This window comes from Megalobrama amblycephala, linkage group LG21, assembly GCF_018812025.1.
Source record: "Megalobrama amblycephala isolate DHTTF-2021 linkage group LG21, ASM1881202v1, whole genome shotgun sequence".
Lineage (NCBI taxonomy): Eukaryota > Metazoa > Chordata > Actinopteri > Cypriniformes > Xenocyprididae > Megalobrama > Megalobrama amblycephala.
The window spans coordinates 9,594,190-9,616,845 of NC_063064.1; the positions used below are offsets into that span (position 1 = coordinate 9,594,190).

The 22,656-nt window shown below is 37.4% G+C and overlaps 1 protein-coding gene across 1 annotated transcript; it reads left to right on the plus strand.

Moving 5' to 3' along the window:
- The first annotated feature begins 1,017 nt into the window (after positions 1–1,017).
- On the plus strand, positions 1,018–16,121 carry calcoco1b (calcium binding and coiled-coil domain 1b). The gene is given in 15 exon segments (XM_048172919.1): positions 1,018–1,173; positions 1,994–2,147; positions 2,603–2,705; positions 5,404–5,612; positions 5,981–6,133; positions 6,135–6,194; positions 6,745–6,893; positions 7,042–7,111; positions 8,669–8,923; positions 9,010–9,135; positions 11,021–11,083; positions 11,171–11,258; positions 11,365–11,510; positions 14,388–14,481; positions 15,430–16,121. Coding segments are annotated over 14 exon segments (1,755 nt in total). The 5' UTR covers positions 1,018–1,173; positions 1,994–2,015; the 3' UTR covers positions 15,537–16,121.
- The last annotated feature ends 6,535 nt before the right edge of the window (positions 16,122–22,656 follow it).

Below are 22,656 nucleotides of genomic sequence, written 5' to 3' on the forward strand. Positions count from 1 at the left end.
TTTTGAAGTGCTGGTACAGAAGTGCTGTTTTGGCGGAAGCATGTGCAAGGCGATCATTTGCTTATATAAAGCATATATATTTACATTTTTTTTTTCTAAAATGACCGATCGTTTCGCTAGATAAGACCCTTATTCCTCATCTGGTATCGATGAGGAATATCAATACCAGATCGATATTCCTCGATATATCGAAGGTCAAAACTGCAATTTTGACCTTCAACTGTTTGGTGCCCATTGAAGTCACTATAAGGAGAAAAATCCTGGAATGTTTTCATCAAAAACCTTAATTTCTTTTCAACTGAAGAAAGAAAGACATGAACATATTGGATGACATGGGGGTGAATAAATTATCAGGAAAATTTTATTTGAAAGTGAACTAATCCTTTAATGAGGTTGATTTTTCGCTGTTTTTCAGCTGTGTTTACACGGTTTTATCATTGCTGTTGTTATTAGGTTTAGTAAGTTGCTGTTTTGTGACTTATGGAGAATGGGACCAAATTCCAACACCAAAAAATTCCAGAAACTCATAACCTTGATGCCCAGACATCTTTAAACTGCTTTGAAAAGAAGAGGAGATGCTACACCATGGTAAACATGCCCCCGTCCCAACTATTTTGAGACCTGTAGCAGGCGTCAAATTTGAAATTAGCTCATTTTGTGCATAAAATTGTAAAATTAGTTTAAACATTTATGTTATCTATGTTCTATTGTGAATAAAATATTGGCTCATGTGATTTGAAAGTATTTTTGTTTTCATTTTATTCAAATTTAAAAAATGTCCCAACATTTCCGGAATTCAGGTTGTAATATTTCACTATATAAATGAGGATATTTGGCCCTCACAAGCATAGCCAAACTTGTACACACACACACACACACACACACACACACACACACACACACACACACACACACACACACACACACACACACTATGTAATGTAATCTTCCTTGCAATCCTTGCAAAGTGTGACCTTGCTCAGTGATTGGTGATGTTTTGGACTTCATTTCCCAGAGTGCAACAAAGGGGGCAGTTCATCAACATGTGCATTTGTTATTGTTTGTTGCACTCACACAGTCAGTTTAAGTCTCATCAAGATCACAGGCACACGTACAAGGACATGAAAGTTCTCAGGTGATCTGATTCTGCATTAAACCTATCTTTGTATTAAGGTAAGAGTAAATTTACCCTGTTATTGTAGCAATGGTGTTCCTATGACATTTTAAAATGCATATTTAAACTTTAAAAACTTCCTTGTGGTATTTGTTGTTGTTCATTTGAATGCTCATTTTCTGCTGTTCATGATTGGAGTTCCTGTAGCTGAACTGGTTGAGCATTTAAGGGTTTAATTCCTAGGCAGCACACATATATAGTGATAAAATGTGTACCTTGATTCTCACTTTGTGAGAAACTTTTTACCAAATGCATAAATGTAAATGAATGTGTCAAATGTGGCATTTTACTTATTGAAAAGCTCTCTGCTGACTGTGAGACCATTCAGCTGTCAATATGTCTACACAAGACTTTATATTTGAAAACTGTAATGGATTTTCACAGAAGGGCCCCAGTGGGTGTGTTTACATATACAATGATTAAACAATTAGAAATGTTGAAAATCATGAAATGAGAATGATTATAGTCCATTAGATTCGACTGCTACTTCTGCTGTGTAAACATTCACAGAAAGAATGCGGTTACCCCATCTCTCATGCAGTTTCACAACACATGGAAATCTAATATAGTCGTCTGCAGTGTCAAGCATTCCTGTAGTTTGTAGTTTAATGGAAAGACACTAAATATAGCACACAAACATGACTTGTACATTTCCAGCCACTTGAGTTATTTCGAAGGACTGAAAATGTTCAGCAATCGTACATCTGATCTATTTGAACATCGGTGTTATGGTCTTCGATGCTGCACACACACAGTCACAAGTTTTCAGAGTAGGTCTTTGTCATGTCCGCTGTTTGATTGATTTCTTTGTCAGCGCAGACATCTGACCTGATTTATAACTATGGAAGAAAACAGAACTGTGAAATTCAGAGATGTTGCAGAGAACTATTTCTCACAGACGAGGGTGGACTGTCGCTACACTATAAGCAGTCAACACAGTTGGAGCAGTCATGACTGGATAGGTCTATTTAAGGTAAAACACAGTGTTTATTCACTACAGAACACAATAGCTTTGTCCCAATTCAGAGGCTGCATCCTTCAAAGTTTGAACCGAGGGTTGTTAAATGGGACGGTCTAGCCTATAGAGGATTGCTCTTGCTATTTCGCCATTTGTACTGGAGATAATCAGCCTCTGAAATCAAAACATCATCTAAATGTGTTCACCTTGGTCCATTTATGTACATGATAAAGAGTATAAACTACCTATAAAATAGATATGTCATATGAAACCTAATACTTCCATTTAAAAGTGTAATCCGGCATTTTCTCTCAAAAAAGGCCACGTTAGAAGGAGCCTTCAAATTGGGAAAGCCTTCTTCACACCGCTGTGATGCATTCGGCCTTCAAGGGATGCAGCCTCTGCGTATGTGTAGGATGGATCCTGCAAAGCAAATGCATTTTTTTAATATAACTCATCTTGTTTCACAGGTGGGATGGCTGACAGTGAAAGATTACCACACTTTTGCCTGGGCTCTAGCACCAGAAGGGTACCAAACAGGAACAGATGCAAACTGTAGTGTGGCCTTTTACTGTATGTTTACATTTGATATATAATATACTATCTTATTTATGTTTGTGCATATAAAGTAGTCTATTTGATACATTTGCCTGTCATGTATGCGGTCACATGTCCTACACCAACAGAGACAGCAAGTGAAATAACAACTGCAGTTCTTGGTAAAACAAGACCACTCAAGTTGCCATCTGATACTTTATAACTATTGCAACACTTTTGCAAGTGCCTGACATCTTTAAGGCTGTAGCAATTTAGCCCAAATGGAAATATGAATAATTAATTATAACTAGTTATAAAAAATTTTTTAGTTTAGCTGTAAGAATTAACTTGATGTAGCAGAATAAAAGGGATAGTTCACCAAAAAATTAAAATTAGCTAATTTACTCACCCTGAGCCCATCCTAGATATAGGTGACTTTTTTTCCCCCAGTAAAAGAGTAAAGAAGATTTTTAGCTGAAACCGTGGTCTTCGGTGATTCATATAATGAAAGTCAATGGGTGCCATCACTGTTGAGATTCAAAAAAAAAAAAAAAAAACATATGCAGACAAAACAAAATGAATACCCGCTTCTCCTGAATGAATACACTTGAGGTCTTAAGAAGCAAAACGATCAGTCTGTGCAAGAAACTGAACATTATTTACAACATTTTTACCTGTAATCCACAGCCTTGGCAAACAGGTCCTGAGCGAATTCACGACAGTCTGGAGCTCGAGCTTCCTGTCGCATAATGATCGAATGCGCTGGAGCTGAAACGTTGGGAATAAAATTCAATCATGCCAATTGAGACCACGCATATATAGGTTGTAGCATCCAGGGTAAGCACAAATAAGTACAATTTTGATGAACAAAATAACACATGCGTCAAGGAAGCTCTGCACTCCAGACTGTCGTGAACACGGTCAGGACGTTTGCCGAGGCTGTGGATTACAATTAAACATGTTCAGTTTCTTGCACAGACTGATCGCTTCAGTTCATAAGACCTCAGTGTATTGTCAGGAGTTGCGGGTATTAATTTTGTTTTGTCTGCATGTTTTTTGGACCCACTTTATATTAAGTGGCCTTAACTACTATGTACTTACATATAAATTAATCATTTAATACGATGCACTTATTGTGTACATGCATGTTTTTACATTGTACTTTTATTTTTAAAACACCTGCATGTAATTACATCTGTAATTAATTTCTGTACATTACATTTATAATTACACTGTTGACCCATCCGTTAACCTTACCCCACCCTTAAACCTACCCATACCACCAAAGCTTTCCCTAACCTTACCGTATCCCACCTCAATAGCTGCAAATATGTTTTGCAATTCAATATGAATCCAATAAGTACATTGTACTTATTTTTTGATGTAAGTACATAGTAGTTAAGGCCATTTAATATAAAGTGGGACCTGTTTTTTTTTAATCTCAAAGTGATGGCACCCATTAACTTCCATTATATGAGTCACAGAGGACCACGGTTTCAGATAAAAATCTTCTTTACTGTTTTACTGGATAAAATAAAGTCATCTACATCTTGGATGGCCTCATGGGTGAGTACAATTAACAGCACAATTCTCATTTTTGGGTGAACTATCCCAGTAACACCATAATCAACTAACCTGTTTGTCCAGGGAATTACTTGTTCAATAATTCTACGAAATGTTAATTTCCGGGGTATGTGGAAATAACTTTCTTACTGGACAGAGCAAATCTGCATAATTTGGGACTCCAGTATATGAGTATGAACCACAAACAAGTTTATATGTGACAAGAACAAGACTTTATTAACTAAATGAAATTCAGCAGATTCTTAGTTTTATCCAAGAGACTAAGTTTGATACTTGCATTTCTCGCCCATTTGAATAAAACATGCCCAGATGCAATTTGTTGAGGCTCCAGTTGATCTTTGATGAAGTTATCTTGATGAGAGAGAACCAGTTTGAGTCAGAGGATCTTTGATGAATGGAAAGACAAGGCCACAGCCTGGCCAAACTTAGGGCTCCTTAGAAGACTTCTAGCTCATCTTCAATTTCTCAGAATCAGCAAAGGGAAAAAAGGAGGCCTGGTCTTGTGATTAGTGATCCTTTAAAGCATGAAGATGTCACAAGTGAGAGGCAAGTGAGCCAATTAGGAGCCGTTCCTTTGGAGGGAAACTTTACGATCCTTAGTCTTCAAGCATAGTGTTTTGCATATGTAAATTGATTAGGTGTCGATGGAGAAACCTATTAAAGATTCTTATAATACTAATATGCTACATAGGTTTTGACAAATAATGTTCATGATCATTCAAGAAATTAAAATAGGAAATCACAGATACCAAACATGATATACATGTGATCTTAATTAAGTAATGCTAACACATTCAATCAAAGAGTTTAGATTAATACATAGGCAAAACACTGATTGCGTTGGGAAATTGGATACATGATTGTATATCTAAAGTGACTATTTATAGAGGTTATAGGATTAGGATGGACTGTATAGAAAAAGGGTACATTTGTCTATTTCAAAGTGAATTTAGCCTGAAACTCTACATCCTTTGAGTTGTAAACAAGTCTTTGCTCATTTGGTGAGGGGTATTGTGGATTATTTGTTGAATATACCAAATAATTGTGTGTCTGATCTGTCTTAGTCACTACAAGGCTGTACCTGGCCATTTATGTGTATCATGTTTTTTGGTTTTCTGATCTTTATTCCACTTTTCCTGCCATCTTTCAGCATCTTATCTACCAAAACCCGACGGGGAGGCGTATCAGTTTGTGTATGTGGATGAACATGGCGAGATTTGTGCGGTCAGTTCCCAATTTACTTTCTGTGCTCCAAGACCTCTGGATGAACTTGTTACTCTCGAGCAGGAGAAAAACGGCGAGGAAGAGGAGGAGGGAGATGACCTGCTGCTGGTGGTGCCGAAGGCTCTGATCCTGCAGGTGGGGCTTCCTTCAGCACAAGAGATCAGATAGCAGATTTGACTTTAACAACAAAGCTTTTTAAGAACCCCAAATAATATTTGGACACTTAAGATACAAAAATGTCTGTCATTGCATCATATGACAAAATATCAAAGCATTATTTTAAAATGAAAAGTTATTTCAAGCAAAATGTTTCACAAAGTTTGAAACCAGTTGGTTCAAAATAGCTAGGAAAAAGCTCTAGCATCATTTACAGATATATTGTTAACAACATTCAGAATTTTTTTTTAAGTGTGACTTTAGTGTCCAAAAAAACTTTTTTAGGCCACTGTTTCTGCCATACTGTTTTGCTCATTCTCTTGCTATGTTTTGAAATATTTTTACAGAGTCTCTTAGAAGGATGTCAACGTGAGTTACACGAGTTGCATAAGAGGCTCGAGGTTGCAGATGATGAGGTGGAGAGGGAGAGGGAGAGATGGAAGACGGACAGAGATGAGTTTGAAAGAGCGCGGAAAGAGATGAGGAGTCAGATTGATGAGCTTAAAAGACAACCTGAGGCAAAGCACTGAAAAAATTGAGGAATTGGAGCAAAAACAAAAGGTACAATCAAAGTTAACACTTTATAATAAGGTTCTATTAGTTAATGTTGGTTAATGCATTAACAAACCTGAACTAACAATGAACAATACATTTCTGTCAAGACAATTCTCAGAGTGTTTAGCATGGTAATGGATATGATAATCAGATCTATACAGGTGGAGCTAGGGAAGGTGGAGGGTTTCTGAAAGCATGCTGCAACTGCTACAGCAAATACTGACCAAGTATTTGAAGGTTGAGCAGCGAGTTCATTGGCTGCTGATAGAGCAGGAACCAATCAGCTGTGCCTTATAGAGAGGGATGTGATTGCAAGCAGATTAAGTTAAGAACCTATTAGCTTGCGCCATCTAGAGTTTCATGACAGAACTTAATTTTTCATTGTTAGTTCATGTTAACTAACATAGTTAACTATGGAACCTTACTGTAAAGTGTTACCAACTCAAATTTTGAGCATGTTTCTGGACCACCACAAATTTGTAATCAGAAAAGCAAAAACAAAAACGCAGAGACCTGCTGTGTATGAAACCCTAAACTCTGGTATCTTTACTATCAGGATGTGCAAAGCACACATGAAAACCTGTCTACTGAACGTAGTGGACTTCTAGCAGAGAGAGCTGAAAACCATCAGCAAATCAAAGAACTCGAAAAGGATGCTGCCACTCTGACTCAACAAAAACAGGACATAGAGGCCGAGCTGGACAGGTGATTTGGGACTTCATGCTTCACAATCACATATTATACTTTGTTTATGGACTGTTAATTTCTATAATATAACCAACTTATTAAATCAAATAGCAGTTAAGGAAAAGAAAACACATTACGAATAGAAACATGCCGTTTTTCTCGGCAGAATGAAGGAAAGAGTTAAAAAGATGACCACACAAAGGCGGGATGAAGAAAAGGAGAAGAAAGATTTGCAGGTGAATTAGATTGAAATTTTGTGAAGTCAAGTCCACCTTCATTTATATAGCGCTTTATTCAATGCAGATTGTTTCAAAGCAGATTCATAAAGAGTAGGGGTGTAACAATATATCATGTCACAATATATCGCAATACAGAAATGCAACAATATGTATCGGGGATAGTAACAATATGTATTGTGTATAGTTCACCCAAATTGAGAAAAATTCAAGTTTACAGAGTTTTAGTGTCAGTACTACATTAAGCTACTATATATAATGTTGAGTATAATGTATAATAATGCAATGGGGGAATATTTGAGGGTTCTGAAAATGCCAAATGCCAAAAAAGTGGCCTACATTATTTTAAATATATCTACACTGTAATAATTTATTTTCATGATTTGTTATCACAACATTGTTTTCTTTTGTTAAATCAACTTAGATAATTAATGTGATTCAGTTAACATAATATTTTGAGTTTCTGTTGAATAAACCAATCGCCTTCACTGTATTAAAGGATTAGTCCACTTTTAAATACACTTTTCCTGATAAATTTACTCACCCCCATGTTATCCAAGATGTTCATGTCTTTCTTTCGTCAGTCGAAAAGAAATGAAGGTTTTTGAGGAAAACATTCCAGGATTTTTCTACTTACAGTGGATTTCAATGGCTGAAAATGACCGATCGATTCGCTAGATAAGACCCTTATTACTCATCTGGTATCGTTTAAAGCCCTTGAAGCTGCACTGAAACTGTAATATGGACCTCCAATCTGTTGGTAGCCATTGAAATCCACTATAAGGAGAATAATCCTGGAATGTTTTCCTCAAAAACCTTAATTTCTTTTCGACTGATGAAAGAAAGACATGAACATCTTGGATGACATGGGGGTGAGTAAATTTATCAGGAAAAGTGTATTTAAAAGTGGACTAATCCTTTAACACATTTTTTTTAATTTCAATGAACTAAAAATTTTAAGGCAACCAGATAATTTACTTTTTTTAAAAGTTAAACCAACAATTCTTTTTTACAGTGTAATCAGTGACAGAGTGCAAGCATAAAATAATTCTGTATTTTCAGCTTTAAAATCATGAATATTTTTATTCTGGTTGTCACCATTGTCCTGTGCATTGTGTTACCAGCATCAAGTGCAAGCCTATTCATTCCCACTGCCAATGTAATACCAAAAGTAGCATTTTAATTAACAGTACATTTTTTGTTAACCTTTTACTATATGTCTTGGAGTATTGCAATAACAACAATGACCAATGAACTCTGTTAGAGAGCTACATATGGTGATATATCTGTTCAATAAAACTTGTTACTCACCTGTTGAATAAAAAAAAAAAAAAAAAAAAGCCATCTTTGCATCACTTTTACAACATTTCAATCCTTCATTTCCCAAAAAGCCAAGCCAATGTTGATTCTGGTTTTATAGTGAGCTCTGCAGTCTCTCCTCTGTCTAGTGTTTGTTTGAAACAGGTGATGCTACGTTACGTGGACTTCAGAATTTATATCTCCGAATAACGCTGTAAAACTGCATGATTTGTATGATAATGAATATTTCCTCTGCAGATTGAGAATGAGCAGGCACATGCTGAACTGCGGAACTTGCAGGAGCGTCTGGAGGCCAGCGAGCGCAGCACTGACGCCCTCCGCAGGGACCTGAGTGAACTGGGCTCCATGCAGAGTCACAGCCATGCAGAGCTGCATCAGGTCAGACTGCAGTCTGCACAGATGAATTTACAACTGTCCCAGGCTAACCTGGCTCTGCGTGAGGGACAAGCCACCTGGGCCCAGGAGAGAGAGACTCTGAGACAAAGTGCAGAGGTTACTACGTTACTACCACTTTAATCAGTCCAGCCATAACACTACTAGTAAGTGTGTGACTCAAACTCTTTGTGCTCCTGTTAAAGTTGGATAAGGATCGGGTCCAGAAACTGAGCCGTGAGCTTCAGAAGAAGGAAGAGTGGCTCCAGGAAGAGAGAACGGAGCGAGAGAAACTGGAAGTGGAGCTGGGGAACGAGAAGGATTGTAACCGGGTAAATATTCCATGACAAACACATGGCCTATAATTAAACTTTCACGTCATTCAGAGCCTTCTGTATACCCGGCACATATGTGGGTCAGGTTACTGGTCTTGGAGTAACACCAGTATGAGGCAAGAGTTGCTTTAAAAGAAACATGTAAATAAGTCGACCAAAATAGATTTAAAATACAGCTATAAATTGCACATGTATATGTTTACAGAAGTGTTTTCCCCCCGATTATTCATGTTAATGGACACCGTGGGACACTAGTTAACTTGGTTGATAAGAAATACTTAAGAAAGTGTTTAAATCAAACACTTGATCTCGTAATATTGAATGTGGAATCATATTTTAATTTCAAATAAAAGCACAATAGTATGTATAACATATGTAATTGCAATGAAAGGATAACATTGGCTGATATATGAACAAACATTTAAGTTAACAATGAAATGTTTAATGTTACATTATTTAAATCGATATGAAGTTTCAACAGTCTTTTTTTCCCTGTTGTGACATACACTGATGGGGCATAACATTATGAGCACTGACAGGTGAAGTGAATAACACTGATTATCTCTTCATCACGGCACCTGTTAGTGGGTGGGATATATTAGGCAGCAAGAGAACATTTTGTTCTCAAAGTTGATGTGTTAGAAGCAGGAAAAATGGGCAGTTTGACAAGTGAGTTTGACAAGGGCCAAATTGTGATGGCTAGACGACTTGATCAGAGCATCTCCAAAACTGCAGCTCTTGTAGTATCTATCAAAAGTGGTCCAAGGAAGGAACAGTGGTGAACCGGCAACAGGGTCATGGGCGGCTGAGGCTCATTGATTCACGTGGGGAGCGAAGGCTGGCCCATATAGGCCGATCCAACAGATGAGCTACTGTAGCTCAAATTGCTCAAGAAGTTAATGCTGGTTCTGATAGAAAGGTGTCAGAATACACAGTGCATCAGTTTGTTGCGTATGGAGCTGCATAGCTGCAGACCAGTCAGGGTGCCCATGCTGACCCCTGTCCACCACCAAAAGAGCCAACAGTGGACACGTGAGCATCAGAACTGGACCACAGAGCAATGGAAGAAAGTGGCCTGGTCTGATGAATCACGTTTTTTTTTTTTTTTTAAATCACGTGGATGGCCAGGTGCGTGTGCGTCGCTTACCTGGGGAACACATGGCACCAGGATGCACTATGGGAAGAAGGCAAGCTGGCGGAGGCAGTGTGATGCTTTGGGCAATGTTCTGCTGGGAAAACTTGGGTCCTGCCATCCATGTGGATGTTAGTTTGACACGTACCACCTACCTAAGCATTGTTGCAGACCATGTACATGCTTTCATGGAAACGGTATTCCCTCTTTCAGCAGGATAATGCTCCTGCCGCAAAGTAAAAATGGTTCAGGAATGGTTTGAGGAGCACAACAACAGTTTGAGGTGTTGACTTGGCCTCCAAATTCCTCAGATCTCAATCCAATCGAGCATCTGTAGGATGTGCTGAACAAACAAGTCTGATCCATGGAGGCTCCACCTCACAACTTACAGGACTTAAAGGATCTGCTGCTAACATCTTGGTGCAGATACAACAGCACACCTTCAGGGGGTCTAGTGGAGTCCATGCCTCGATGGGTCAGGGCTGTTTTGGCAGCAAAAGGGGGACCAACACAATATTAAGAAGGTGGTCATAATGTTATGCCTGATCGGTGTATATTTGAGTGAAACAGATTCTGGAATGTAGGGCGGGAATTGGATTTGTCCATGGGGAATTGATTGGATGGTCTTATATGAGTGACAGGTTGCCCCGCCCTTGCGCCAGTAAACCAGTAAAGAGAAGAACTCTCAGCGAACAGTCCCTCCTCTCACACTGTATGAAGTTTTCTCTATCATGTGTGTAAAAAATACAGGAACTGAGAGCCAGTCTGAGAGCCCTGCAGAAGGAACAAGAGCAGCATCAGCTGGAGAAACAGGTCAAAGCTTTCTGAAAGTCTGAATCTTTGACTGGTCTGATCTCATCTGATGTCATGCTTGCTGACTAGTGTTTTATTCAAAAACAGGAGCTCTTAGATCATATCCATGTGCTGGAGCTGAGGCTAGACACTGAGACAGATGCTAAGTGGGCTGAGGCAGCGGCTACACCAACATGTCAGTTCACGTGATGCGTCATTTCCTCTCATTCTTTATGCAGATATACATAAAATGATGTAGTGCTAGTGATATTACAGTAAATCATCATCTTATTTTTTTGCAGCTTGCACTGATAGTCCTCCATCAATTGAAGAAGAGCCACCACAAGAGTCTTTACCCGAGCTATCTTCAAGTGTGCTAGATAGTGAGCAATTCAACTCTCATTGGCCAACAGAGCAAAGCCAAAAGGATAATGAGAACGATATGATGGCAAGTACCACACAAATGAAATAAGGTTGATTTAATATTAAACAAAACTTAATGTACAACTAAAGCATTTGAAGCACGACTTTCAAAAACACAGTATTGCCCTCAGCAGGGATTTTGCATTGTGTGACCACAAAGTAAGAATGATGTACTTTTTGCAAAATGAACTATAGCTTCAAAATATTATGGTATTCCAACACATTAATGATGTGGTGCCAAAATTAAGTGAACCAAATCTGCCTCTGAACACTGTAAATCTGTTACAAATATTTCACAAACCACTTATTTGTGTTCTTTGTAATATCGTATAATAACTATAATTTGTCACAATTTCAAAACATACAGTGACCCCAAAAGGTATTTGAATAATTTTGGACACATAAATCTTAATTCAGTGAAATGCACACTTTAAAATGTCTGCTTTTTACTTAGATATAAAATGTCAAAGTGACAAGTGACAATTGAAAACAACTGATGCTGGAACTTTTGTTGTTGTTGTTTTACAATGAACTTCACTTTTCTGAGCCACTTTTATTTTAAACCACTTGGTCACTTTTCATGGAAGTAAGTCAGTTCAGATCAACTTCACACTGGTATTTCTGCAGGAAAACCACCGTTGATATTATTAGCATTTGAACATGTTCCAGAAAGTCTGACAACCAGGAAGTGAAGTGAGAAAAAAAAAAAAAAAAAAAAAAAAAAAAAAAAAAAAAAAATCATCACAAGTAGCTTTTCCACAAGATGAAGTATATACTAATATAAAGAATGTGAAGTCATTCATGCAAACACAAAACACCATCATGGTAACCCACAACAATTAAATAATGCACTAAACATGAAGATGTGAAGAAAGAAACATGATTATTTAAAGGGGGGTATAATGCTATTTCATGTATTCTGACTTATTTACACTGTTAAAGAGTTATGCTAAGATTGAGATTCATGATTAAAGATTCATGCTAAACATGGGCAAAGTTTCAAAACACAAGATGGACGTATGAGTATTTCTGTGCCAAAAATTCTCTTCCAAATCCTCATAAACTTCGCAATCTTTTTTTTTTTTTTTTGAGTATGGGCCTTTGTAAAATCATTAAGGTCGGAATTCCTTGTACGGGCACTTCCCCCGGAAGAGGGCACGCGCACTCGTCAACCAGAGCGACAGAGCAAGAGCTAGAGCACGCCCATCAGCGTTCTTCATTTGGCTTTACAGAAGTTGTTGGCAGCCCTGCACAGGACTTGCTCGAGAAAGATTTATCATTTTGTTTTTAGACCAGGAAATCAACAATGTCACCAAAGAAGTGTGTTTTTGGTTGTGAGGGAAAGATAACCTTGCTTCCCAAAGAACCCAGTGTTCAGTGGAGCTGAGAGATTTGTTCTCACGCATTACATTGATGTACTCTCGATATGTGTCATTAAAATAACCATAGATAACCAACTGATAGTTGCGATCACTTTTTTATTGGTTAAAATGAATGGAGAATATCTCATGTTTTTCCGTGGCTGCTCGAGCCCTCAGGATCGGCGCTTATGGTTTTATAAACAAGGCCCAGTTCTACGCTGGATTTACAGTTCTACCAGAAAGACTCGGGAGGCAAGGATAACATAACAATGAAATTTATTAACAACCAGTAAGCTACAGAATAAGATAAAGTTCTTTGGCGTAGGCCCCATCCGTAGCACACATCCAAAGGGTTGTAGGCTCAGCATATCCTGCCCGGAATTAAGGCAGGGGCGTAGCCGACCCGCACGGGGGTATGGACAGGGACCATCCTGGTGGTGGTGGGGAGGATGGAGGTGGAGATTGGCGTCAGCATCTGCGAACTCAGATAAGTGTAAGTACCGATGCTTTATACCCAAGTGTTCGATAACGATTGGTTAGATCTGATCTAATGGATGACGTAACATTAGAGTCTTCCCGGCAGAACTTACGCTAAAGCTTTCATATCGTTTGAAACTGAAAGATGGAGCGGTTACAGCGATAACGATCCCGGTCATGAGTCAGAACCGCAGGTGGTGAGTAAAACTGCATCAAATGTCTGTTTTGTTGGAAATAGGCGCCTAAGTGCATATTATGTAAACAACACAAATGTAAACAACACGAACGTATTCACTATACGCTATATTCTTTATAGTGATCCAAAAGTTATCCAGGGATAATGTGATGGTGTATTGTGTGTGTTTAAATACATTTGTTTAGCTGACCATTGATAGCTTGCAGACGGTCGATACGCAAAAGCTGCGTGTGCTCATCACTCTTTAGCTCCGCTCACACGGCACGCCTCCAGGAGCTCGGCTGTTTTCGGGAAGACTTGGTACAGCGTATGTATCTTTTATAAATATGATAAAACTAAAACTAAAGACTTTTCGGATACACTACTACTCTATAGATACTCAAGATTAACATGAGATTAATCTTGAGTTTACATGCAAATGACCCCCCCCCCCCCCCCCCCCCCCCAACCCCCCTTTAAACAAAATACTTTCAAATGTGGAGTGTCAAACAGGGAATTCTGGGAATATTAGTTTACAGTTTTTGACTATAAATTATACATTGATTTGTTATTTTTTGTTATTTTTTTTACTGTAAACTGTAAAAATTAACAGCATTTTACTGCAAAATTACATGAAATGTCTGGTTAGTGCTTTTACAGTTTTTCCCTGTATATAGTATGGGAACTTACTGTTAAACTATTAACAGTTTTTTTTTTTTTTTTTTTCTGTAGCACTTTTATGCTGTGTTTGAGATAAATGCTACTTGGTTTGATATCTTCAGAAAATAGTGAAATTTTCATCAAATATCATGAAAGTTTATACAGCTACTACTGTACATGCATAAAAAATGTGATTAACTTTTTTTTGTACCAACCCCCTTATAAAAAGCAAGAGGATCTAGAAGTGAAGCCTTATTCCAGTGTGACTGCTGACAAACTGACAAACCTTTACTGCTTTCTGAACACAAAGACGGTGTCTTCAGGTGATTATGATGCACAGATTCAGTGAACTGGAGCTTTTCTGTTGTAGAACTCAAGCCTGCTGCATCTTAATGTTTCAGGGACATTGTGCTCCTTATGAACAAAACGTGTTTGGAAAGTATTTCATATACCTTTTCTCAAACTTATCTCACTCGTCACCATGATGGTTAAGTTTATCGAAATTAAAAGAAACAAGTTCATAAAACTCAAAACAATGAAACAATTCAGATTACTTAAAATAAGTCAGTTTTGCAAACTCAAAAGAAAAAGAAAGTTCTTAATACTCATAAAAGTTAATTAGATTGAACTAATTTAATTTGAGTTTGCCTATACTTCAACCAATTAATTATTTTGAGCGCTAGGGTTTACAGTGGGACTCTTGTGGCATGTTGCATTTTGATTAAGTTTCATTCATATAGAATGTGGATGAGCCATAACAGCACATTTACAGCAGACAAGGCCAATAAAAACTTAGGCCCTGTCCCAAATCGAACCGTAAGCCTTCGCAATCTTCCTCCAATTCCACACTTTTGTGGTAATGCCGCTTACTGATGAAATCCCGGAGCTAGCTTGAGTGTAGCCTAAGCAAAATGAGCATCAAGGAATTTAACGGACATACAGCATCCATTGTAAGACCACTAGTGCACATAAATTTTGCCAATTGGGACAGGGCCCTCTGATGGTTGGAGTAATGGGCATGCTGAAAGGTAGAGGCCTGCCAAAAGCCCTTTATGATTGGTTGTGAAAACTGCCTGTTAATGTGTAGGGTAGGGTTAGGGGTTAGTTGTAGCATTGTTTAACTTACCTTTCGTAGCGCTCATTTCTCTGACCTGTAGCTATCATTTGGAACTGCTCTAATATACTTATCAGTTTACCATATTCTTCATGGCAGAAATAGTAAGAGTAGTATGCGGTTCTGAATTCAGCACCTATCTCTGTTTCCCCTACAGTTGTCTTACTGACGCCCCCTTGTGGTGAACCAGAGGTGGAACAGAAGAACCTGTGTGCAGCTTGTTTACATCAGCGCATGAAGATCATGTGCTCCTTATCAGTGTGAAATATCAAAACAGTTTTCTGAGCTGGCTTATTATGTAATCTAATAATCTAAGAGTGAGGTCTGTGGTAGTCCCAGCAGTGTGAATGTGAAGTCTGTCAGTATGAGTTTCCTTTAAGAGTAAGGTGATGTGAACTTCTGTATGTTGTCTAGATATGCCATTTATAGAGCATTCAACATGAAAGATCACTTATGTATGATGAAAAAAAAAAAAAAAATGCCATTATGGTGTGCTATAACACAGGTTTAGATTTAAAATAATGGGAATGAATTGTTATACATTTGATGTAGCATAAATTAGTTCATTTTAGATTTTGAAGGAGCAAGTCAAGTGTTTCTGATCAGAGGAGTTGCTAGAAGAGGAAAGGTGGGGAACTATTTGGGGTCCCCAAAATATCCCCTCAGGGGTCCCCCAGATAGCGATCTTAACCGAGGAGACAATTTCAGCTTTTGATTTAACCTTTCTCTGTTCAGAATGTTATCTCTAGGTGTGCTGGTTTGTTGTTCTGTATCACCTGACAATGACTTGAATGCATTCAAGTGATCAGTTCCCTATTTTAGATTTTTTAAATAAATTTTATCACAGTTTGTTCTCTTGTTCTCTTCTCAGTTTGTGATGCTGTTATCCTTGATCTAAACTCTATATGTTCTCAATCTTGATCTCAATCTCTTCCTGTACTACTCTTTTCTCTCTCATTATGAATTTAATTGTGGCATACGCCTTGTTTTACTGCCTCCTCTAAACCTTTAACCAAGAAATAAAAGGCAGAATGATGGCCCTCTGCTCCTTTACCTTTGATCATTAGAAACACAGAAGGCATGGAGTCCACAATAGATGACGACTCTATTCTGTCGTTGAACCTCGAGCATCTGTCCTTTCCCTGATCAGTAAGTTTATGCTAAACTTATTCTTTTCACTATTTTTATTTTTCTAGGCATCTCCTGGTTAACCTTTCTAGCACTGAAAGAAGAAAACAAAAATTACTAATGTGAAATACTGTCAACAAGTTTAAGACTTATTTTTAGACACAGACATATTTAAAGTTTAAGCACAAAATGCTAGCAAGGAAATAGACAAAGTTAAAAAAGGCACCCTTTGTACTCAGCATGTCCTTACTCATTTGCATTGCCATATTACATTACAGTAGCCTTATTTCTAGCATATCAATTATACATGAAGACAGAAGCACATAAAACAAAGTAATAAAATATATGGCAGAAACCCTCTAACATGTTAAGTTACTATGGAAACAGCCCTTGGTGGTCAGATAAATGAGGTTGTTAAATGCTATAGCTTGTAAAACAATGTATAATGTATGGACCTAGTTTTAGTCTGAGCAGCACATTATCGATCTCTGTTCAGAAGAACCTTAATTATGGCAGTGATTTAACTATTGTCTAAGACTATTATCTTATCCTCTTTCTCTGTATTGCTGTTCGCTATTCATAATTAATGAACTTCCTAACCAAAAGCATCTATCTTGTGGTGCCAATAAGTCTAAAACATGATGCATATCTCACGTGTAGACCAGATTTGGTAGGCTAAATGTCTTACTAGTGGTTTGGCTTTTGGGGAGCCACCTTAGGTCACTTGCCATCCTGAAAGACATATGTGACCAGTGCTGACAAAATGCAATTAGCAAATGATCAAAAATGAGTTATCATTATTTTCACATTCACTATAATGGTTTATGATTTGTTGGAATCTGGAAAAAAAAGAAAAAAAGACTGAGCTACACCTGTTTGAAGTCGATAGAGTCAGCAAAATCAATTTTAAGAAAAATCGAGTTAAAGTTTTCTGAATGTTCCAAAAATAACCTAGCAACAATACCTTAAAATCCCCGGTAACACCACCAAGTTTGGCACAAATGAAGTCAAAACCCATATCTATAGGAAGAAATATATATTCAACTTTTTTTCCATTCCACAATTAATGAAACAGCCTATTTATTAATGGCCTGCTGTATCACATGGATGTAATATAATGTTACTGTAACAAAGTTCAACGTCAGGAAGGAAGAGGACAGGGTCAGCTTGACTACTGACTGCTTTATTTGTGTTTTCAAAAATAACAAAACAGGTGTGCAGACAGGCACAAAACGGTCAAATATAACATAAGCAACTCCAGCAGATAATTCCAGCATCCAGGAGGTAAGCAGTCAGTAGTCCTTCTCTCTCTCTCTCTCTCTCGGCCACTCCTGTTTCTCCTGACGTTATATACTCTCTCCACGCCAATTACTGAAACAAGAAACAGGTGTTCGTCATTTACATTTAACCCACTCACTCAACCGCTCGTCTCCTGCCTCTCTCTCCCGCTGCGGACTTCGCTGAACCACGCCCCCCTCGCCACAGTTACACATCAGATGTTTTTCCCCAACAGTTAACCAAACGTTCACTTAAGACATAACAGATAATGTCTGCATGAATACTCGTCAAGACAGATTTCTTTTAAAATGCTGTAATTATTTATATATGTGAATATTGGGATCGCGCGCTGTCTGAGGCGTCTTTGTGCTCTCGTTTCGGATCTGTCAGTCAGGGAGAGTATGATCGTTTTGTTTACATCAGCATGAGTTTGAAAATCAAATTTCATTGGTTCAGACTCAAACCATCGAGAACTCACTATGAATATTCACAAAGTTGGAATGCTGCACTTTACATCAATACTAAACTTGTGCTGAGGGAAACGCCAGTCGTCCAGAAGTGAGCAGAGAAAAACAGCATTTTTCATGGACAGAGGAAAGGTACTTCTCTCAGAAAACATACAAATAAAGATACTTTTAGATATTCAATTGCTATTTGGAGCATTGGGATGGCTAGATGAGATCTTTATGAACTCATTTTTGTGAAAACCTCAAATTCGACTAAAATTGAAATTTTTCACTTGTTTTGCACGTAACTCAAAATGAACCCGTGCGCATTCCCACTCATTTTGCCAGCACGGGTCACATATTGTCTTAAGAGACCTGCAGAGTAAGGTTTTACTCAAAAATAGTTCAGTTTCAAATTTTGTTTGTTTCAAATAAGACAAATCCTACTTGAGATTAAGGGGTAACTTAGTTGATGTTTTTGTTCATTCCTAGCAGTTCCACTGAGGTGTCAGTCACCCTAACTAGTTACTTCTTTATGGCTATATTTTAGTAAACTGACTAAACAGTGTCTTTATCCATGACATATCAAATCTACTGATTTCCTGTCCTGTATATTTTACCTCTACTTTGTTGAGGGTGCTGGATTGATTGATTGATTTTCAATTATTTTCAGTAATTTAACTTATCTGAATAGTTTTGATTTGTCAGCTGCTAATTGCACTAAGTGAAAATAGTCTTATCTTGGCACTAAGTGTAAATAGTAGTTAGATGCTATATATTGGCCTACTTAATGGAAATAGTGACAGATACTATTTGCACCTCAGTGTATTGTAGTATATTATAAAACCGTATGCAATAATAACAACATATTCAGTGTGTATTATATTTATTAAAATAATAAATGGACGCCACTTTATTGGGACATTACTTGTTGCTGTCTCTAAAGCACTTCCCTACACTTACCCCTTACCCTAACTCTTTATTCCCACTATTAAATACCCATTATTTCCACTTTTTGAATATTTTCTTAAATTTTATTTAAAATAAAGGCTCCTCCGAGCCGATATGCGATGACAAAATGGAGAAGAATGACTTCGGAAAAAGGCAGATTCAAACTTGTGTCGGTTGAATCGAAAGCTAACGCCAACTGCCTTACTCTCTCCACACCACTGCTCCTGTTATCAGACAGGTTTCTTTTGTAATTTTGTCTGGCTCAATCAGACATTGGTGGGTGGAGTTAGTGTAAATCACCTCTGCCAACACTTGGTCTTTAATGGCACAGCATGAGACGAGGACATCTGGATGAAGCAAAACCTGGATTTATGAAACACACAGAGACAGTGAAGGTGAAGATTACATAAGGGAGCATAAAAAGTTCCCTCTCTTAGTTCAGCAGGAAATCATGACAATACAGACTATGATGAGAAATTTCTTTATAAAATCATAACATTTGAAAAACATACAGAAATCATTTTTTTAAAAAAGAAGATGAAGGCCAGACATGATATGGACATCATTTAAAGTCATCAATACCACTTGTATCTTTGTCTTAAGGATTTTCATTTGGATGTACAGTAATTAATAGATTCTTGTAACAGTTTCCATGAGAGTTGTGCAAGGCGACTGGAACATTTCTGCAAGGCACATAACTAAGAGAAATACTAAGTACAATGAAACACAAAATTAGATTTGGGAGAATACAAACAAAATGTTAAATGCTATTATATTTAAAAAGAAGTGATGTTAAGAAACAGGGATTGTTTTTACAAGAAATAACACATCTAGGCTGCTTTCGTAACACCATAATTAGAGCGCACACATAGATCATTTTGTAAAATTCTCCTTAGCAAATGACCCACCATGTTTTCTATAATTCAAAACCCAAAAGAGAGACAAAATCACAAATAAAATTACAAATTTAGCAACAAATAATGCAAATGAACAAACAAACAAACAAACAGGTAATATACACATATTCCAAGCCACCACAAAAATCATTCTTCATCAAGGGAAAAAATGACCTCTACTGCATTAAATGACAAAATACAAGCACAAAAGGTAAACACTGTTTAAGAGCAAAAAAGAAAAGAAATAAAAGTCTCACATGTTAAATCCAATATCTCATGTTTAATTTACAAAACAGACGTTGAGTCTGAAAAAAACTATTCAAATGCACAAAACAATAATATCCTGCGGCCTTTTTGAATTACACTTTGCCATGGACTGCTACATTTATACACTTGTCAAAATTAAACTGACACTGAAGGGTTAATGCATTTCTAAGGACTTTTATCATATTTTCAGAAATATGGCTGTGTTCCCTTGGTTATTAAAACATGTGAACATGCACACCATATGTGGACCATAAACTTGAACTGCAAATTTTGCTTTGGTCTGAAAATCAAGTAGAAGAGATCAAATCAGAGTACCACCGTTTACTGCTGCAGGTCATATTTACCCTGTCACGCATCCGGATCAGTGCATTTACATGAAGCTGCTAGACTCTATGATCACTGCAGATTTATCCAGCACACTATGTGGTAATCATGCGTTCATTTTGGTCCTCAAACTATACAACTGATCTCATTTTGTTGTCTAACCACAGTTGAGTATTGGCTGATCATTACTTTACGCGGTCAAAAACCCAGTTCATAGCATGCACCACTGATTACAGATAAAACAAAAATGTAACAAGACAAGGATAAATAAGTAATAAATAAAAGAACATGTATAGCCTATAATGTGTATGTTTATGTATGAAAATATTTAAAGAGACAACATTGTAAAAAAAAAAGTTGAAAAGTCTGAGATGTCCTCTTGATGTATTCAAATAAAATAGTTTGCACTGACACAAAGATAGAAAGATACACGTAGAAAGAAGATATCTTTACAGTTTTAGCAAATAGTATACATGCACACAGCTTTCAATCTTTACCTTATGGCTCTATCCCCAATATCTTACAGAAGCTTATGACTTTGTTTTGGTAACACTGTTCTGTCATGTAAGGAGGTATAACGTTGTTATCAGCGGCGCGCACAGACCTCAACAGGGATGGAAGGATGAAAAAGGACTTATTTGTAACCACAGAACTAATTTTGTTTGCCTTTTCTATTATTCTCCTTATAGGTGTACTCAGTAGATTTTGAAAAACACTGTTTGGAAGTTAGTCGGGCCGACACCAATAACAAGCGTGTAATCAATCAGCATTATGACGGTCGAGGAGAGAGAACGAGCAAGAGGGAGAGTTGAAAAGAAGAAGAAGAAAAAAAAGCAGACCGAGAGATGGGACACGATACAAAACAGCTCAAAACGATATCACTGGAATGAAGGTTTATAACTGGGCAAGCGCTTTAGGACCATGTTTATATTAGAAAAGCTTTCTAGTGCTGGAGAGAGCTAAGCGGTAAGGCCTGAAAACAGACGTGGAGGCTGCTTTGATTCTGCTTCATATGTGACTAACGCTGGGTTTTGAGTGTCTGGCGACTAAAAACGAAAACAATGTATTTACTCTTGTGTACTGTGCATTCATTTTTTTGTGCTTCCTGGTCATTCGTTCATCAACTGTGCTTTATTTTTCGTGAAGCATTTTGTTGCACGTCAGCTGTGATAAACAGACATCCACTCGAGTTGCGTGTGTAACACTGGCCAGATAGTGAGAATTTTGCAGTTAAACTGCTGCACACTGATGACAGATAGAGAATGTGGTGTTTAGTGTCATTGATAGTGTTACTCGCCTCACATGCCAGCAGCGATTGGGCTGACCTGGTTAGGATTGGAGTGTGACTTTTGGAGGCGGAGCAATGAAGAGAGGGCTGGGTTTGTTGATATTTGAAATCAGCCCAAACAATGTCCAACAGCATTTTACAAAATCTACTTACCCCACCTTTAACTTTCTATTCTCTTATTCATCATCAATAAAACCCTACTCTGTGACAACAAATAAGTACTATGCATATTTTTGGACATGTACCATAGTAATACCATGGTATTCTGTAAAGATCCTTGGATTATTTAACTACAATGGTATATTTAGTATGTTATAGTTGTTTTTTAAAATGGTTTATTAGTTTTAACAAAAAGCTAAATCTTTGGCTGAGTTAGACAACTCTTCAGTTTTTGTTTTTTTTCTTCTTTTTTCTTTGATAGGGTATTCTATGAGAGATTACAGTTTTATAATGATGTCGATCATTCTAACTGATTGATGTAATCTAAAATACAGTTTTATATAATTAATTTTTATATATTAGTGTGACAGAGAGCTATTAACTCTTTCCCCGACAGTCCCCCTGTGGTGAAAATCAAGATTTTAATGTTGTTTATATGTCCATGTGGTGTTTTAATATGCTTTAAGACAAGCTATGTGCAAATTCATCATTCAGCACCATTGCTGAGTATTTTCTCTTTAAAACTGCACTGAAAAAAACCCACCTCGGTTTGAAATCGCTGACGTCACAAACTACCTTGTAACCAATCACGTCAATGTGCCGGCATGCTTTAGCATATTATTAACAGCGAACTAGCAGGGGAGTCT